At 41.2% G+C, this 17,149-nt stretch overlaps 1 protein-coding gene across 1 annotated transcript; it reads left to right on the forward strand.

Annotated features, from left to right (window-relative positions):
- The first annotated feature begins 397 nt into the window (after positions 1–397).
- On the forward strand, positions 398–16,005 carry SLC7A10 (solute carrier family 7 member 10). The gene is made up of 11 exons (XM_053449664.1): positions 398–727; positions 7,887–8,091; positions 8,959–9,110; positions 9,855–9,980; positions 10,634–10,787; positions 11,463–11,586; positions 11,706–11,809; positions 12,636–12,732; positions 13,964–14,113; positions 15,154–15,331; positions 15,732–16,005. Exons 1-11 carry the CDS (start codon positions 574–576, stop codon positions 15,857–15,859), a joined length of 1,572 nt encoding a protein of 523 aa, XP_053305639.1. The 5' UTR covers positions 398–573; the 3' UTR covers positions 15,860–16,005.
- The last annotated feature ends 1,144 nt before the right edge of the window (positions 16,006–17,149 follow it).

Below are 17,149 nucleotides of genomic sequence, written 5' to 3' on the forward strand. Positions count from 1 at the left end.
TAAATCTGAACTATCTGTAATGCACTCACAAACGCCATGTGATAAGGAAGCCTTTCAAAGAGCAGGTGGGCTTAGAAAAAAGTATAATATAACATATAAAACAAAAGTGCACACATAGCGTAGGATCATTTATATCTATGAAATAACCAACAGTTAACCATGTGCGCTCTTTATAGCATACACAAGTCCTATTTAGACTTGTAGGCATCAGGAACTTAAAGGGTTAATGGGACTGCTGAGCTCGCCAGAGGTTACCGTGCTCTGCGGAGGGCTTTAATGATACGGAGTGGTACAGCAGGGTGTGCTGTGCCTTTAAGAGCCGTGTAAAGGAACACTCCTCCTGCATCTTATTATGGAACGTGAGCGGTGATTGTGAAAAGCAGCGTGTAAAGTGTGCTGTGTGTGTGCGCGTGTGTGTCAGTCCGGGCTGCCGTGTCCCCGTGCTCCAGCAGGTGCTCTAAGAACAAAGTAGCCCTCCGTCCCACATACCTGGTACACAGACGGTCAAGAAAGCCAAACTGAAGCATTCAACAGGCTGGCAGGAGACTAACGTGGCCACAAGGATTCAGGGAAATGGCAGGAGAAATTCAGCTCCCGAAGTCCAGCACGAACAGTCCGGCACCCACGCATCACCAGCCCAATGCCACAGGCAGCCCCGACAGCACCACGGAGAAGGTGACTCTAAAAAAGGAAATAGGACTCGTCAGTGCATGCGCCATCATAATAGGTAAGGAGGAATGAACATGTATGATGGAAAACTACATGACAATATGACAACCAGCCAGTGGTTACAGAACGTAGCGGTTATTAGCGAGGATTTGAAGATTGGCAAAGTCAGCTGACAGGGATTGTGGAGCAAGGTGTATAGATCAAACACGCTCCATGACCTCTCACACTGTTCCGTCAGACAGGAATTACTGTAACAATTATTGTGTATCGGCTACATAACAAAAACATTAATGTAACGTTGCATTCAAGGTAACATTTAGCTGGAGGAAAGTAAGAAAGCAGATTCACCCAGCTCAGCACAACCCTTTCTACAACACAATATTCTGTTTAGACAGAAGACACAATCGCTGAGTTCGAACATAACGAATGTAGCAACAGAGAACTTAATATAGCAGAAGACCTTGACCAATGACAGGAGATGTTTTATACTTTAATTATTAGCAGATAATTAAATGACTGTTTGATAGTTGAAGGGTTGTTTAGATCATTTGCAAAACTGTAAGGAGTTGTGAGAGTCTGGACATTGTCTGTGCTTTGACTGTTACATTATGTCGATTAATAAATGGAATGGAAGCCATAACAGCTGCTGTAAAGAGTTAATAGAACTTGTTCCTAAAGTGCCAGTTTTGGCAAGTATCTTTCCATGACTCCTGCGCTCATTTAGGCAAAGATATTCAGTCTAAAAACGGAAAAAGTTCCCTGGAATGTGATGGGATTATTGAAAGGGACGTGGCGTTTCATGGCAGATGAGGCCAATCAGGGTCACATTAGGCTGAAAACGCTTTGCTTTGAGGGACAGGCTGGCAAAAGAAGCAAGATGTCCTATGTATGGCTTCTCCAGCCTTTCTAGAGATCCACGTAAAAGTACAAATCTGCTAAGCACATGGGTTGCCGATGGTGACCCGCACACATCATTACAGTATTCAGAAAGTGGCTTTTATTTTTGGAAAATCATCCCTGAAAGTTTGTTGATATCACTCAGTTCCAGAACCAGGGGAGTGCGCCAGCAACTTAATGCTAGGGATCCATCTATATCCAGATCAGGCAGCTTCATTTATGTGAAACTTTCAATCTTTGGATATGGATTAGCGTAGGGGCGTCCAACATTCTGCCTGCCAGCCCACCGGACGTCTAGGCGCAGCCTGCATGAGATCTGCAGCGGTAACCGCACTTCCAACGAGAGCCGTGCCTAGGCGGGTACACCCCGTGCCCCTCACCCAGACTCTATGACTAGGAGAGGCGCATTGGGCAGGGAGTGCAGCGCAAGGAGTGAAGTCTGTGCTGGCTGAGTCTCCCTACCTTCTATGTTGACCGCTTTCGCGTTCCTGTCTTTTTTACACCTCTTCTTGTTCTTCTGTCTACTTTATTGGTCCGCTTCTCCCCTTGTCCTCTTTTTCCGCCCGCATCTCCGTGAACTAGGCCTCCCAGAGCACCCCATTAGAGGAACAGCTGCTCCGGGAGGCCTGGTACACTGAGAAGAGAGACGAAGACAAAGAGGAGCTGTGGGAAAGGAGACAGGTACGTGGTAGCGGTTGGTGGAGAAGTTAGGGAGACACTGAGAGAGAGATTTAAAGTGTGTGAAAGGGTGTGAGAGTAAGAATGTGAGAGAGTGTGTGAGAGAGTGAGAGTGTGCATGAGTACAAGTGAGTGTGAGAGAGAGTATAAGAGAGTGTGAGTAAAAGTGACAAATCAAAAATGATGATAATGGGACATGGGAGTTATACTGTAGCACAGTCAATGTGTGGCTGCGTATATAGTGATGGGAGTCATGCTGTCCCACTGTCTGTGTCCTGCTCGCTATAGAATGATAGGAGTCAATCTGTATATTTTCTCTCAATGATAAATGAGTGCAGCCCACATGTACATACATTTCTAAAGAAGTGACCTACTGCAGAAAACAACTTGTACACCCCTGGATTAGCGCATGTCAGAATATTGCCCAATCTCTTAAAAACTCCCAAACTAAAGCTTTTTAAGAAAATCGAAGCCTAACAATATGTATAGCCAAAAACACATCCATAGCCATTGTTATTTACTTTAAAAGTATTTTATGGGGGTGCTGGGGTGGGGGGGCTTGCCCTATTCATAGATCTCCTAAAATTGTTGTTTTATGGATAAAGTCAAGGCATGGAAACTTTAACATCTATATTCATTAATGTAACAAAATGGTTCCTTTGTGTTGGCAGTCATTTTCTTGGAATAAAAGGAGGAAACAGGACAAAGAGAATGAAAAAACTGGAATAATGCCCTGTTTGAAAAAGTCTGAAGCCTTGCTCTCCCAGGTCAGGTTAATTACCTGTAAATGAATGGGAGATGACTGAATACTGAATGGGCTCTTGGTGTAAGATCTTGTTGTTTTATCAGGCTCGTTAGAAAGTTTCTTAGCCCACTGCTGGTAGTGATCAGGTACCTGCCCCTTCATTCTTCACCGGAATACTAATGCCTGCAGAATAATTGGCGGATGTACATTTGGACACCACGTCCCGAAACGCATTCTTTTTAAAGCATCCCATAAATCTGAGGCTTGTAGCTTGGCTGGGAGTCAGGGAGCCTCCTTACTCTGCTAGGATCCTAGCTATTCTGGGCTACAAAGCCTTAAGATTTCTTTAGGTTCGATACAGCATGTTGGAGGGGTGGCAGAAGACTGGTCATGGAACATGATATTAAAACAGAAGGTTGGATATAATTGCCCTAAAGATCTTGACAGCAGGGATTCTGATGGCTGAAGCTGAGAGTCTCTTGGTGCAGACTGACGCTCTGGCTCCTTTCAGGGACAGCCTGGCAAGGGATGGAGATGACAAACATCAATGTCCTTCCTGTGTGCTCCTTAGCTTATGTCCGACTTTAATGACCCTTAAAATCAGGTAGCCTGATATCTATTCTTTTAGACAATGAGTCCAGGATATAAAAAAAGGAAGCCTGGTAGCATTAATAACCCCACCAGTCTTGATATAAAAAAAAACACAAAAACTCCTGGTTGTCTGCATATTCCGGTAAAGAATTAAAGGGTTTCTGTCCCAGAGAGATTCAGGTCATAGCCTATGGGCATATAATACTTAACAACTAAAAAGTGGGGGTGACCTCCGGCGCCCAAACTGTGTACCACATGACATAACTATACATACTTCTTCAGACTCTGCTCAGTTCTAACACATATCATACAGCAGAAGTATCAGAGATAAAAAGATGAACAAAAAGATCAAAATGTTGCTCCATTCCCAATTGAAAGACCGGGAGTTGAGTAAAAAAAAGTGCTATCCCTGTATTTAACGAGAAAAAAAAAATCCACAACACTGAATAATTAATACCCCTGCACTGAGTCACCAGCACGAAGATTACAAGCACAGCACAAACTTCTACATCACTAATAAGGCTATACTAAACAGAACGTACGGCTGAAACGCAAGCGGATCCGTATGAATAACCTCGTGCAGAATGCACATGTGTAGGAGGGCGCATTAACAAAGGGGCATGATGCCCCAAAATCTGTGCGCTTTTAATTATCCCACGCATGTTATTAATAATTATGCACATAAAATGCCGTAAAATCACATTTAGCACATAACCCGATGGTGGGGGCCATTCCAAGACATCACAATGGCCACCAACATGATGCATGAGCTATGTCCCTACCTACCCCCCCAAAAAGAGATACTGCTCTGAAAGACAATATAATAACCCAATTTAAATTGTGAATTAATAATAATTATTAAGTCATGCTGTGATATTGAACCCCCCCATTGCAGTTGACAGCCACTTGGTTTCTTTTCATCAAGTGTATAATATTCCTTATAAACGTGCGCCGGGACCAAGGGAAAGTTCAGTGGAATAATTGGATCTTCACTGCACCCATTTAGCATCATTAAAGATCAACTTACAGTTTGTAATAAAAATTCCAATTACTGAATACAGAAGGGGGGGTTAAATGTCCTCAGCCGGCTTCAATCCTAACGACTGCCAATAAAAATAATTGTGATCATACTGTGTGAGAAAGACAAAAAAGGTGCATGGGGTACAGCTTCACAAAGTCAAACGGAACTCATTTTTCATTACAGATGAGTAATTATTTTAATTTACTTTGAGCAATCTTGATACAGAACACCGGATACAGGTATAATGCTCTGCAGTTAATTAGCATGTTAATTATACACTAAGGAGGCAATTGCCCTTATTGATAGCTTGGACAACCTGCTATGATTGCTTTTAATATAGTTATGGATTTCCACGTTACATGGAGTGAAATATATGTTTATGTTTATACATAAACATCAATAAGTATTATGTTTTCAGTGTAAATTATGACTATGATCTTGCCAGCGCGGTCTGCCGATGCCCGAGAACCGCTAATCCGATTCACCCTGGAGTGGTCCTGTATTCTAGTTTGGCGATTTGACTCTTGAACGTTTACTTTGACTCCTGGCTTGTCTGGCCATCTTCTGCCTAGAGATTTTGTACCTTGTTTTCCTGATCTGTGTGCTGTACCTGGCCTTTCTGACTACCTGCTCGGTGTACCAACCTTGGCTTGTCTGACTACCTGCTTTGTGTACTGAACACTGCTTGGCTGACTATCCATTCTGTGTTCTACCTGGCATCCGGCATTACCTGCCCCAGGCTTCCACCTGCAGCATTACCGATACAGGTATCCGGCTATTCATACAGCTACCTACTGCCTACTATACCTGCCGCTACCTGAGCCTCAACGCTGTTGGGATCATCTATGTCCCTGTCTTCATATTTTCAGGCCCAATCCCTTTCTAGGTGTTTCACGGCAAAGAACATCTGCGGTGTGCGCTCCCGGGTGACGGCAGTCGCGACACCTATTTAGTGCAAGAAGAATGCGAATGAATGAGGTTTACCGACGCTGAACAATTGTCTTTATGCACAGTTATAATCTAATGTAGGACAAAGGTCATGCTGAAATTAAGCTAATCTGTCAAAGCAATTCTGAATACCTTCTGCAGCTAAATACCCCCAATTTATTGTTAATGCTAGCGAAAGTTGAAAAGAGCTGAGATGTATTTATATGAGGGGAATTGTGCTTGTTCAGTGGCGTTCTTTTTGAACTCTTAATTCTCAGAGGGAACACAAAGGGCTAAAATTAATTAATGCTCATAAGTAATGTGGATGCCAGACGGATCATTCAGCTGCAGTATTCTAAAACCCAATTGGGTCATTATTGATAAGACTCACTAACAAGCTCAACAAGTTCCCTGGCACCTACACTCGGGTCTAATGACAGGGTTCAATCGTTATGGAGCTGAGCTTGAGACCAACATCTCAGTTCTAAGTCTGTATCCCCATAAGGATTCAGATTAGAACACGAAGTGCTGTGTCACGGGGCACTCGACAGATAAACCCGGAAAACTGTTGAGTAAACTCAACTCCACAATACAAGGATTTGGACAGATTCTAGTTAAAATTACAGCTGATACTAAAAGCGGATAATATGCATATAATGCAGAATAACGTCCTGATGCAACATTATGGAACATTGCTCTGGATCTGTGGAAAACGGGTGATGGGAACACCTATTCAGTAAACTTGCAAAGTTCTGCATTATATAATCCTCTTATTAGTTCTTAGCTCGGGAAAAGCTGCTCGGAATGCTGGATTTATGACCCACAATGATTGTTCATGTTGTTACTTGCTAAGAATTTTAATGTACGTTTCCATTTAAAAAAAAAAAGAAAAAAAAACTTCCAAGGAGAAGTCAGACTTTACTGATGAAGCCCTTTCTGCGGTAATTTGTAGCACCCACCAAGTCATTTGAGGAATCACAGCGCACGCTTGGCTTAATCTTAAGGAAGTGCTGATCTCAAATATATTTCCAGCATTGTTAAAGGTTTACAGCGTAAGACTAGTAAGATTTAAACAATGAAAGGCTTTCAAAAGTAAAAAAAAGATAGATATGTCAGCACAATTTTCATCCGAGTAAGAATTGGGCTTAAAATGACTTGTTCTGGAATTACAATAAGTTTAATTTGTTGCACTCGTGACCTCGTCTTTGCTTGTTAGGTTAACGCTCTATTTTTAAAAGTGTGACGTAATTTTGTGCTCAAGGAAAAAAATAATCTGCCGAGAAGGGATACGACGATATATATATATTTAGTTGTCGCCGTTGATGAATCCGCCTCTGATGAAAGGTCCCATCATGTCTCTCTGTACTACTAAGTGCTATTCCGGCACATTTTGTTGGACCCGAACTGCTTACCCTCCCACTCTTGCATTGTGCCTCAGTAGGAGTCACTAATTCCCTTAATTTACCCATACACTCTGCTGATTGCAAACTATGCACCCTTTCTGCCCCCCCACCTACATAGTATCATACCCCTGGGGGCTCATGCAAATCACAATACACATGTTACTTAGCGAAAAAAGTACACGAGCACGGAAAGTGAATCTTTCGTCTTGATTTGTGTTATTATTGTTATCGCTTTAATGTTGTGTCCTTGCCCTGAAAGAGCTGCACTTCCGGGCATTAGAGGGTTAAACGTTGGTGACCGCACTCCGTGTTTTGGCTGCCTTAGTGGGAATGTCTGCCGGCAAATCTGAATGCCAAGCAGGGATAAAAGGACATCATTTCTCAGGGGTGGTTGCCTGGGGGAGAGGAAAGGATCTGAACGTGGCAGGAGTGTTTGACCTCATGCCACCGAGCTAAAAGACTTTTGCACGGGATAAGAAAGAGTTTCTGCTGAGTGAGAATAAGGTTTCCTTCAAGCAAGGGAGCTTGGAAAAGACACAACCCTGCTGCAAAAGAGAAATACCCTGACTCTGTTTAATATCCGGCCCTTACGCTTTCAGCGGAATACATGTCGAGCCCACGTTTAAAGCTTCCTTCTAAATCTTTGCATGCAGCAAACCAGAGCGCCTGCACCCATACACTGTGTATCCTATTCTATTAGAAAACGTTGTTTCCCCAACAAAACAAAAAGAAAATAAATAAATGAAAAAATTAAATGCCCTGTCTACTCATCCAGTAACGGCAGATGCCTCGCTCTTGATGTGTTAGTTCTATATTGTGTATTTACCAGAAAGGGCAAATTTAGGTAGAATTTAGGTGTCGGACAACAATTTACGTAGAAAATAACCCTCCAATAATTTGTCTCGCAGTAAATATTCCTAAGTGGTTTTTTTTTGTTCCCTTTGTTTTATTTCAGGTAATATTATAGGATCTGGTATTTTTATCTCCCCTAAAGGGGTCCTAGAACACAGTGGCTCGGTGGGACTGGCGTTAATTATCTGGGTCCTCGGAGGAGGGATTTCGGCTCTGGGGTCCTTGTGTTACGCAGAGCTTGGAGTCGCAATCCCAAAATCAGGAGGTGATTATTCATATGTCACTGAGATTTTTGGTGGGTTAACAGGGTAAGTATGAGAGCTCCGTGCCGTATAACTATGTTACACTCTAACAGATTTGTGAGCTTTTTTTTTGTTTCCTTTAGACCAATTTTTTATTTGACACACAAAAAAAGGATGTCGTTGTCACGGTTCTAGTCCCTGTGATATTTCAAAATGTGGTTTATTTAAGAGTGAAAACACAGCTCAATCATTTCAGTTGTTGCTCCTGGCGGATGACCTATGGAGATAATACTTCAGAATTGTCACATATACATTTTATACATTAGAAGGCAGACTACCAGGAATGTAGGAAAACAGCGTGAATTCCGCACGTAGCAGACATTCAAGGATTCACTGAAATTGGCCATTTCACATTGTAAGGGCAGCCTACTGGCAACTGAGATATCTTCCTCGGAATATAGTATACAGCAGCTGCTTCCTTATCGTGTTAAGATCTGCCCTCCCCATTCCTCAGTTTGCCCCTGCCTGTCATGCCTGTATGTGTTTAGATGGTTATGATAATCCTTACAAAAAGAAACGGTACGCAGAGACGGGAGTCGCTATCCTTGGTCCTGGAGAGGAGGTACAACCACTGCTTAAAAACTAGATGTGGAGCAGAACTGAGATAGAAGGCATGGGCAATATTTTACCAAAACAACCAGTCCTGGCCGCTAACTCTGCTGGGACTCCCAGCCCTGACCTTAAGCTTCTGTACTCTTTATATGACACCGAGTGATCCACCAGTGTTTGATTACGTGGCTGATTAACAGAGTATATTCTTCAGATTGTATATCAATGTTAAATCAGATTTGGTTTGATAGATTACCTGTCGTAGTCATAACACTTATTATTCTTTAAGGTCTGATTAACTCGTCATGTTTCTTTTGGTTACAGGTTTTTGCTGCTCTGGAGTGCAGTTCTTATTATGTACCCGACGAGTCTGGCAGTCATCGCATTAACCTTCTCCAACTACGTCCTGCAGCCCGTGTTCCCGGAGTGCATCCCTCCTTACGACGCCACCAGAGCCCTGTCTATAGTCTGCTTGTGTAAGCATTTCTTAATGTTTGGGAAGATTGCTATTACTGCTGGGTATTTAGGAAGGAGTAGCATATATCTCGCCTTCTACACGGAAATGTTTAACTGTGTTTTGCTATCATCAGGTCTAGGACTGAGCCCAGCCATGTAAGGCCTGAACTGGGGTTCACGGCTTCCATTATCTCCCACCACCACACTGGGGCAGTAGAGAGCGCGTGTCTTTTTACACCTTTTCAGCGCAAGAGGAGTTGCTAAGACCTTCAGCCGAAATCATAAATCAAAAATAAAATAAAAAAGCCAAAAGGCATCTTAACATACACTACCATTCAAAAGTTTGGGGTCACCCAGAAACTCAGAAATTGCTTTCCACCGAAACGCTCATTAAAATAACATGAAATTGATCAGAAATCCAGCACAGACGGTGTTAATGATGTAACGTCTGATTTTTAATGGAATATCTCCATAGGCGTACAACACTCTTTATCACTCCTGCGTTTCAATGGCATGTTGTGTACACTGATTCTAGCCGGTATATTACAGCCAGAAATGTCCTTGTTTTCCATGTACACAGCTGAGTGGCCCCAAACCTTTGAACAATAGAGTTTGCGAACTACATTGTCTACTAGCGTCCACTAGCTATGAATGGGTTATTTCGCTCTCCCCTCGCACGGTGCTGAAAGATCTTTTTCGTTGTTTTTGTTTGAAATGATAGCCTTTTGCACTGTCTGGTCTCATGTGGTCTTTACTCTGTACAGTGTTACTGACCTGGGTGAACAGCACCAGCGTGCGGTGGGCCACGCGGATCCAGGATATTTTCACTGCCGGCAAGCTGCTAGCATTGGGACTTATTATAGTCTTGGGGTTCATGCAGATATTTAAAGGTACAGCGTTACTGATTGAACTGATACTTTGACAATTGGTTTTGAAGTCTTTGTGACCTACAGACTCATCATCATGGCCTTTGAGAGGGAAAGACCTCAGAGATGCCGTGGAATAATCTATACGTGACAATCCATAGCTCTGCTGAGACTCTGTTTTGCGACAGTCTGAACAACAGCCAACCCCTGCCATAGGCTTTCAGAAAACACTTTTTAATTTGGCATTTGTTACTAGGAAATATAGATCGCGAGGAATAAATTACATTACGCACATTTTTACGCACATACTATTTATCGGAACACAGTGGTATTGACTCACCGGTGTTCAAAGGAGTAGAAACATTAAATTACAGGAAACGTTACAAAGAGGGAACTGTATCGGTTAACAAACCCCAATGCTACAGTACACTTGCAGCCAAAATGACATAGAGTCTCATGATCACATGTGATTATATTATAATGCACCCCAGAACACCCCAGGCTACCATCAGCAAAGAGTTAAATAACCCTGGGCTGCATGCGCTAAGCACCCATAACAGCTGTAATAAAAGGTTCAGCAGCAAAGGTGGCGCACAGTATTCATGATGCATTTTATGCCTTATAGTGAATCAAAATGAACCACCGCATGACTTAACAGACATGTTCTCCGTCCACAGGAAATTACGAAGCGCTCGTGCCTAGTAACGCATTTACATTCTGGATGACTCCTTCGGTGGGGCAGCTGGCATTGGCCTTTCTACAAGGTTCCTTTGCATTCAGCGGATGGAACTTTCTAAATTACGTCACAGAAGAACTGGTGGAACCCAGAAGGTAAGTGCTTTGCTACTATTTTTATTATTTGTATTATTACAAATGCAGATTTAAAGGATTTTAATGTTTCTTCCTTTGGCCTTTAAAACTCAGGTCAACAAGTAAACTCCACATCCCTAACAACGGTCTTTCAGCCTCTTAAGAGATATATATATATATATATATATATATATATATATATATATATATATATACACATAACATTACGTAGTCACATGTTAACATCGCAGGCAAGGAACGTCATAAATAAAAAGGAAAGAAAGGAAATTAAAAAAAAACTTACCTGCGTGAAGCAAAATGCAAAAGCGTGATGTAGTTATGTTGGATAATTCAGGTGAAATTTCCTCAATACCTTAATCTGTTAAACAAAAAAAGATTAACAAATTAGTTTAACTAATGACTCGATTACAATACAAGATTCCTACAGCTTTCTGTCTACTACTCCTCATAAACCTCTACCAATGAAAAAGCGGTGTCCAAATATCCATTAAAAAATAAAAAAAAAACATTACATCCCGGCAAAAATTCCAAAACATAAATAGCATTCAGAATAAATTGAGCGATTTTCTGCCAATGTATAAATAGAATAAAGTGGGTCACGTCCGGCTCCGAGGCTTCATGTTTCACAGGACTGATATGGCTTATTTAACATCCAGTGCTTTTTTTCCCCCCCAGGAACCTACCTCGCGCCATATTCATCTCCATCCCCTTGGTGACATTTGTCTATACGTTTACCAACATAGCTTACTTCACCGCCATGACACCTCAGGAGCTGATGTCGTCCAACGCTGTGGCAGTTGTAAGTATAGTAGGGTCTTGCTGCTCGTGTCAGCACATGTGCGCTTTGTTTGGTTTTGTTTTTTTTTTACGTTATATGCGATTCCGTACATTCAGTCACTTTACCTTTTATCGCTTTAGACTTTTGGTGAAAAGCTACTGGGTTATTTTTCTTGGATCATGCCTGCATCAGTAGCGCTCTCCACATTCGGAGGGATAAACGGATACCTCTTTACCTCATCCAGGTTCGAGGAAGTATGGCTTAACACTCTAGTTTTAGCATCTAATCCTTAACACCTCTTCAACCTTTTCTAAAATCCTCTGCTAAAACTGAAGACTTATAATCTTGATGAAAAACTACCCGCTAATATATACATTTCCAGTCAATAGACTTAGAATACTAGGAAAAGCTTATCCGAATAGGTGTCTCGAAATACATTGCAAATATCCTGCCACGTCCAGACATCCCCTCTTAAGAAAGACGTTCCAGACGTTCAATGAATAGGAAGCAGACAATTCCTCCGGGAAGCTTGTATAAGAAGCACCTTATACAGAGCTCTATGTAATGCGGCAGCACGCATATAACTTCATTATATTCCTGCTTCGTCCATGAGTTTATCTTTTAATAAAGGAATTTGTCCTTTTTAGACCCATTGCTGGTTTAGTAATTACAAAAAAATGGTATTAAATGAGGAGCCACCCCATCAAGGCACAGCGACCTCTTCTTTAATAAATAATACACCAGATCAACGCTTTTAAAGATGACTTATGGAAATACTTCATTTAAACCAGACCATTGCTACAGGTGTTCTATACATTTCATTTACAATACACCATATATGTATATATATATATATATATATAATATGTGGTGCGGGTCCATGAAATAGTATGCAATAGTTACCAGTTCTTTCAGTGACCTGTCATCCGGATAGATATAGATATACATCCGGATAGATATTTAATATTCCTAACCCTACATGCCTATAGGTTACACATGATTTATATATAAGAGCACCGATGCTTGCAATCACTGTGATATACTGTAATATAATATTGTTTCTATATCAGGTTATGCTTTTCTGGGGCCAGAGAAGGTCACCTGCCCAGCTTACTCGCCATGATCCACTTCAAATACTGCACACCCGTTCCAGCTCTGCTTGTCTGCGTGAGTTTATTTAATAAATCATAATAAAAACTGCACTTTTTCTAAACCCCTTGAATGACAGAGGGGTGGATAGCCGAGGGGCCTGCCACTTAAACGATAATCAGTTTTTTCGCCACAGCTGAATTAAAATAAATAAATATATAATACCAAAAAAGGGTTAAAAGTGAGCTTAACTCTTCAAAATACCTTTAAGGCATTTTATAGGAGAAATTAGTCCACAAGTTTTAGACAAATAATCAAAACAAAGGAAAAATAAATGATGGACTAGATTTATAAAGCTCAAACCTAGCGCAAGGGTAGAAATGTGCAGCAGTTGCCATGGAAACAGATGGAACACTGCTGCTGATTGCACCACATGGAGCATTTCACCTCAGAATGACTCTTTAGATTGCATGCAACAAAATATAGGCTGAAAAATCACGTTTCCTGACGGAATTCAGGAGCTTTATATGTATATTAAGTACAGCTATATATAAATAGGTTACATATTGTATATATCACACACAGAGACACTTATGTATAAACATATATATATGTTTATATGAAAATTCAACATGCATTATGTATACATAGACCATCCATATATATATATATATATATATATATATATATATATATATATATATATATATATATATATATATATATATATATATACATATATATACAATACAACATGCATTAGTAAACAGACTATATATATGTATATATATATCTATATATAGATGTTTGTACACATAACCTACATTAGTAAATATTTATGTATAAATACAAATATAATACCCCCCGTGCAGTGTGTTTATAAACAGCCTTGTACTTTATTATTCTGAATGTAAACATTATTTATTGCATAATAATGATAAATCCGTGTAAACACATACATTGAAAGCCTCATCTCCTCTGAGGTGTTTGCCGCCAGCTCAGGGTTGCAGTGAAGTCGTATTTTTTTTTCAATAAACTTTATTGAACACATGTCTGTTGACACTCTTACCTGGATGTTTTGCATATGAACACACACACACACATAGCTGTGCTTGAACATAGGTGACTGATTCTATTTTTTTTACCTGTGTTCAAGGTTACAATACAGGATATGTGATTTTTGCATAGACTAGATGGGCAGAATGCGTCTCACATTTCTGTATATAGGGCAGTGTATTGTGTTTTTGTGTAGATGTGTAAATAAATATAACATTGTTATAACGCATTTCCCCCGGTTTGCTTATTCCAGTGTGGAGCTACTATAATCATCATGCTTGTGGGGGATACCTACACCCTGATCAATTACGTATCGTTCATTAACTACCTCTGCTACGGAGTAACAATTATGGGACTTATTGTTCTACGGTTCAAGAAGCCCAAAATGTTCCGACCAATCAAGGTATAGTTTATGTATGTTGTTAGCTATATATATATATATTTATTTATATATATATGAACTAAATGTAAATAATGTCCCCGTTTTAATGGCTGCTTGCGGGATGGACCTCCTCTCCCACTTATTGAGAAAATGCATCAGTCAACTTCTAGAAAATCACCCCAAAATATGCCTCAGGATAGCCTAAAATTCCCCAATAAATCCCCTTCTGCACCTCTGTAGAGTCCAGGTTTGGAAATGCTGGTTCCGGGCCTTTCTCTATGGGGTTACCCGGCGCATTTCACAAACACAGGATGGACGATAACAATTTGCTACGGGGTTCAGAGACGAACGCAATGGATGTAGGGAGCCCAGACCTTTACTTAGCCTCCTCTAGCTTCTGTCTACGGGTTAGGACCTGAATATAACAGCCTCCAATACCTCCCTATCTACATGGGTGCAACTCTGCAACACATATAATGGAATTTGCCCCATTGGTTATCATAAAGACCCCTGGCAAGCCCCGTAGACTGCAGTGGCCTCTCCGATTTGATTGTGGCCCAATGGCAAGTATAATGCAAGGGCCACGTAGATTTCACGGTTACCCTGTGGGCAGGAGGTATGGAAACAGAATCTCTGAATGACGTACATTGGGCTCTGAGTTTGGGGAAGACCCTTCTCTATTCCAGCGTGACTGCGACCCCAGCGCACAAAGCAAGGTCCATAAAGACCTGGTTGGGTGAGTTTGGGGTGGAAGAACTTGACCGGCCGCACAGAGCCCCGACCCTAACCCCATCAAACACCTTTGGGGTGAACCGGAACGGAGATTGCGAGCCGGGCGTCTCATCCAACATCGGCGCCTCACCTCACAAATGCTCTACTGGACGAATGGATGAAAATCCCACAGAACCAGCCCAAAATCTTTGCGGCCGTTATAGCCGCAAAGGGGGGAACGACTTCATATTAATGTCTGTGTATTTAGAATGTGATGTCATCGGTCAGGTGTCCCAATACTTTTGTCCATGTAGTGTATGTCAGAGGATCACTTTCTGCTCTCGTTTCAGGTGAATCTGATCGTTCCGATCACCTATCTGGTATTCTGGGCATTTCTCCTGATCTTCAGTTTTTACTCCGAGCCGATGGTCTGTGGGATCGGACTAATTATTATTTTAACCGGCGTGCCCGTTTTTTTCCTGGGAGTTTACTGGAGGAAAAAACCACAGTGTATAGATAGATTTATTGGTAAGCTCCAATACCAAACACACATGCCGATACAACGTATCTATTAATTAAATGTTAAATGAAATGATGCTGCCTGATTATTTCTAGCTTAGGTATGACTTAAAAGTACTGCGTCTTAGTCTTATCCCACGCGTGTTTAAATTCCCCCATTGTATTAACCTCTACCACTTCTGCTGGGAGGCCGTTACACTTATCTACCACCCTCTTAGTAAAGTGAATGCTTCTGGGTGTTGTCAGAGTTAAAAGGACCAACAGACAGGGGTAACTCCTGACAATGATCAATAAAACCCATGAACCCAATTTATAACCAGGGCAAAGATATGGCGAAGCCAGGGGACTTGTCGTTCGTCCACTTTTTTGGTATCGGTTAAAAATAACATTTTTTCCTTTTTTTCCCCAGAATCTATGACTTACTGTGGACAGAAAGTGTGTTACGTTGTTTACCCTCAGCCGGCCACTCCGGACGAAGACTTGATTCCTTACGACGAGGAGTTTTGTGAAAATGAAAAGTCTCTTAAAGCCCAATGACCGATGCTGAAAGTCACGCGCAGCATTCTGTTTACATGCTGATTTTTTCGGAGAAAAATGTAAAATAATAAAAAAAAAAAAACACACACAAAAGAACGTACTTGAACAGCTAGCGTTATAGAGGAACGTTGAAAATAATGGCTCATGGGGACCGAAGCTTTTTTTTTTTTTTTTTACGAACACCGGGATGGACGTTTTAAACCAATTGGAGAATTACGACAACAATATGGATACGCGTACCTGCTCATAATACATTAACCCCCTCCCCGCCAGGCACACGTGCGGAATGGGATTGTCCTGCAGTATATTCCGAGGACGCCGCTGGGTCCCTGTTGGATGCATTACGGTCTTTTGTTAATTAAAGCCTTGTTTTCAACCTGCCGGCGTATAGTGTGAGTGTCGTGTTTTTATCTAAAAGGACCTTTTCTATTGATGTCATTGTTCGCTGCTCTTAAGGGACTTAACTGCTCAATCCAGAGCTTTGGCTAGGTAGGACTGGTACATATAGCGTTAGCTATATAGGAATAACACCCATAGATTTAGCTATATGGTAATAGCACCCATAGTGGCCGGCTGAGGGTGAAGTACAGCTGGCAGTATGGAAGCTTCTTATACTGAAATGAATACAATTATGCTGAAATGAATACAATTATGCCACTCAATAAACTCCAGCGAGCAGACGTTCCAACCATCTGCCCAGCTGGAGAGCCTCCACATAGACTCTTCTTCAAGGACCATTCCAGGCTTCTTATTGTTAGGAATCCCGAGCTCATTAGTAGCCAGTCCTTTAAAAACTCGTTTCTGGCAACAAACATATACACGCGTAGCAGTACAGAGGCTCGGATCTTATTCTATCTCGCTAGATCTGGCGGGTTTTCATTTTATTAGAACCCAGTAGAAATTCCACCTAACCGAATATTCATAGTTCCTGATTCTTTATCAAGAACATCCTAACTATTAAAATTCCCCAAATATATATATATATGTGCCCTGCCTGATCAGATTTTCTTTACAAATATCAGTCCTATATTAAAAAAAAAAATACATAATGATAATAATAATAATGAATTTAAATCTCATTGTGCTTTTAACATCAAGAAAGACCATTATTTAAATAAATCTAGAGGAACGTAGGAGGCCAATTCGGCCAAAACTCATAGTCGCGGACACAGAAGATACGATGGTCGGATGTTTAATGGCTTTCGCGAAGACAAAAAGAAACGTATTGCACCAGATTTATGGCAGCAGCCAAAGCTCGCCTTATCGGTTCTTTTTTCCTTAAAGTGCCGT

The sequence above is a fragment of the Spea bombifrons genome, chromosome 10, assembly GCF_027358695.1.
Source record: "Spea bombifrons isolate aSpeBom1 chromosome 10, aSpeBom1.2.pri, whole genome shotgun sequence".
NCBI classification, from domain to species: Eukaryota; Metazoa; Chordata; class Amphibia; order Anura; family Pelobatidae; genus Spea; species Spea bombifrons.

Coding starts and splice junctions, on each gene's coding strand:
- SLC7A10 (XM_053449664.1), top strand. CDS start 574: ATGGCAGGAGAAATTCAGCTCCCGAAGTCCAGCACGAACAGTCCGGCA. Junction 11,810..12,635: donor TACCTCTTTACCTCATCCAG/GTTCGAGGAAGT, acceptor TTTCTATATCAG/GTTATGCTTTTCTGGGGCCA. Junction 15,332..15,731: donor GTGTATAGATAGATTTATTG/GTAAGCTCCAAT, acceptor TTTTTTCCCCAG/AATCTATGACTTACTGTGGA.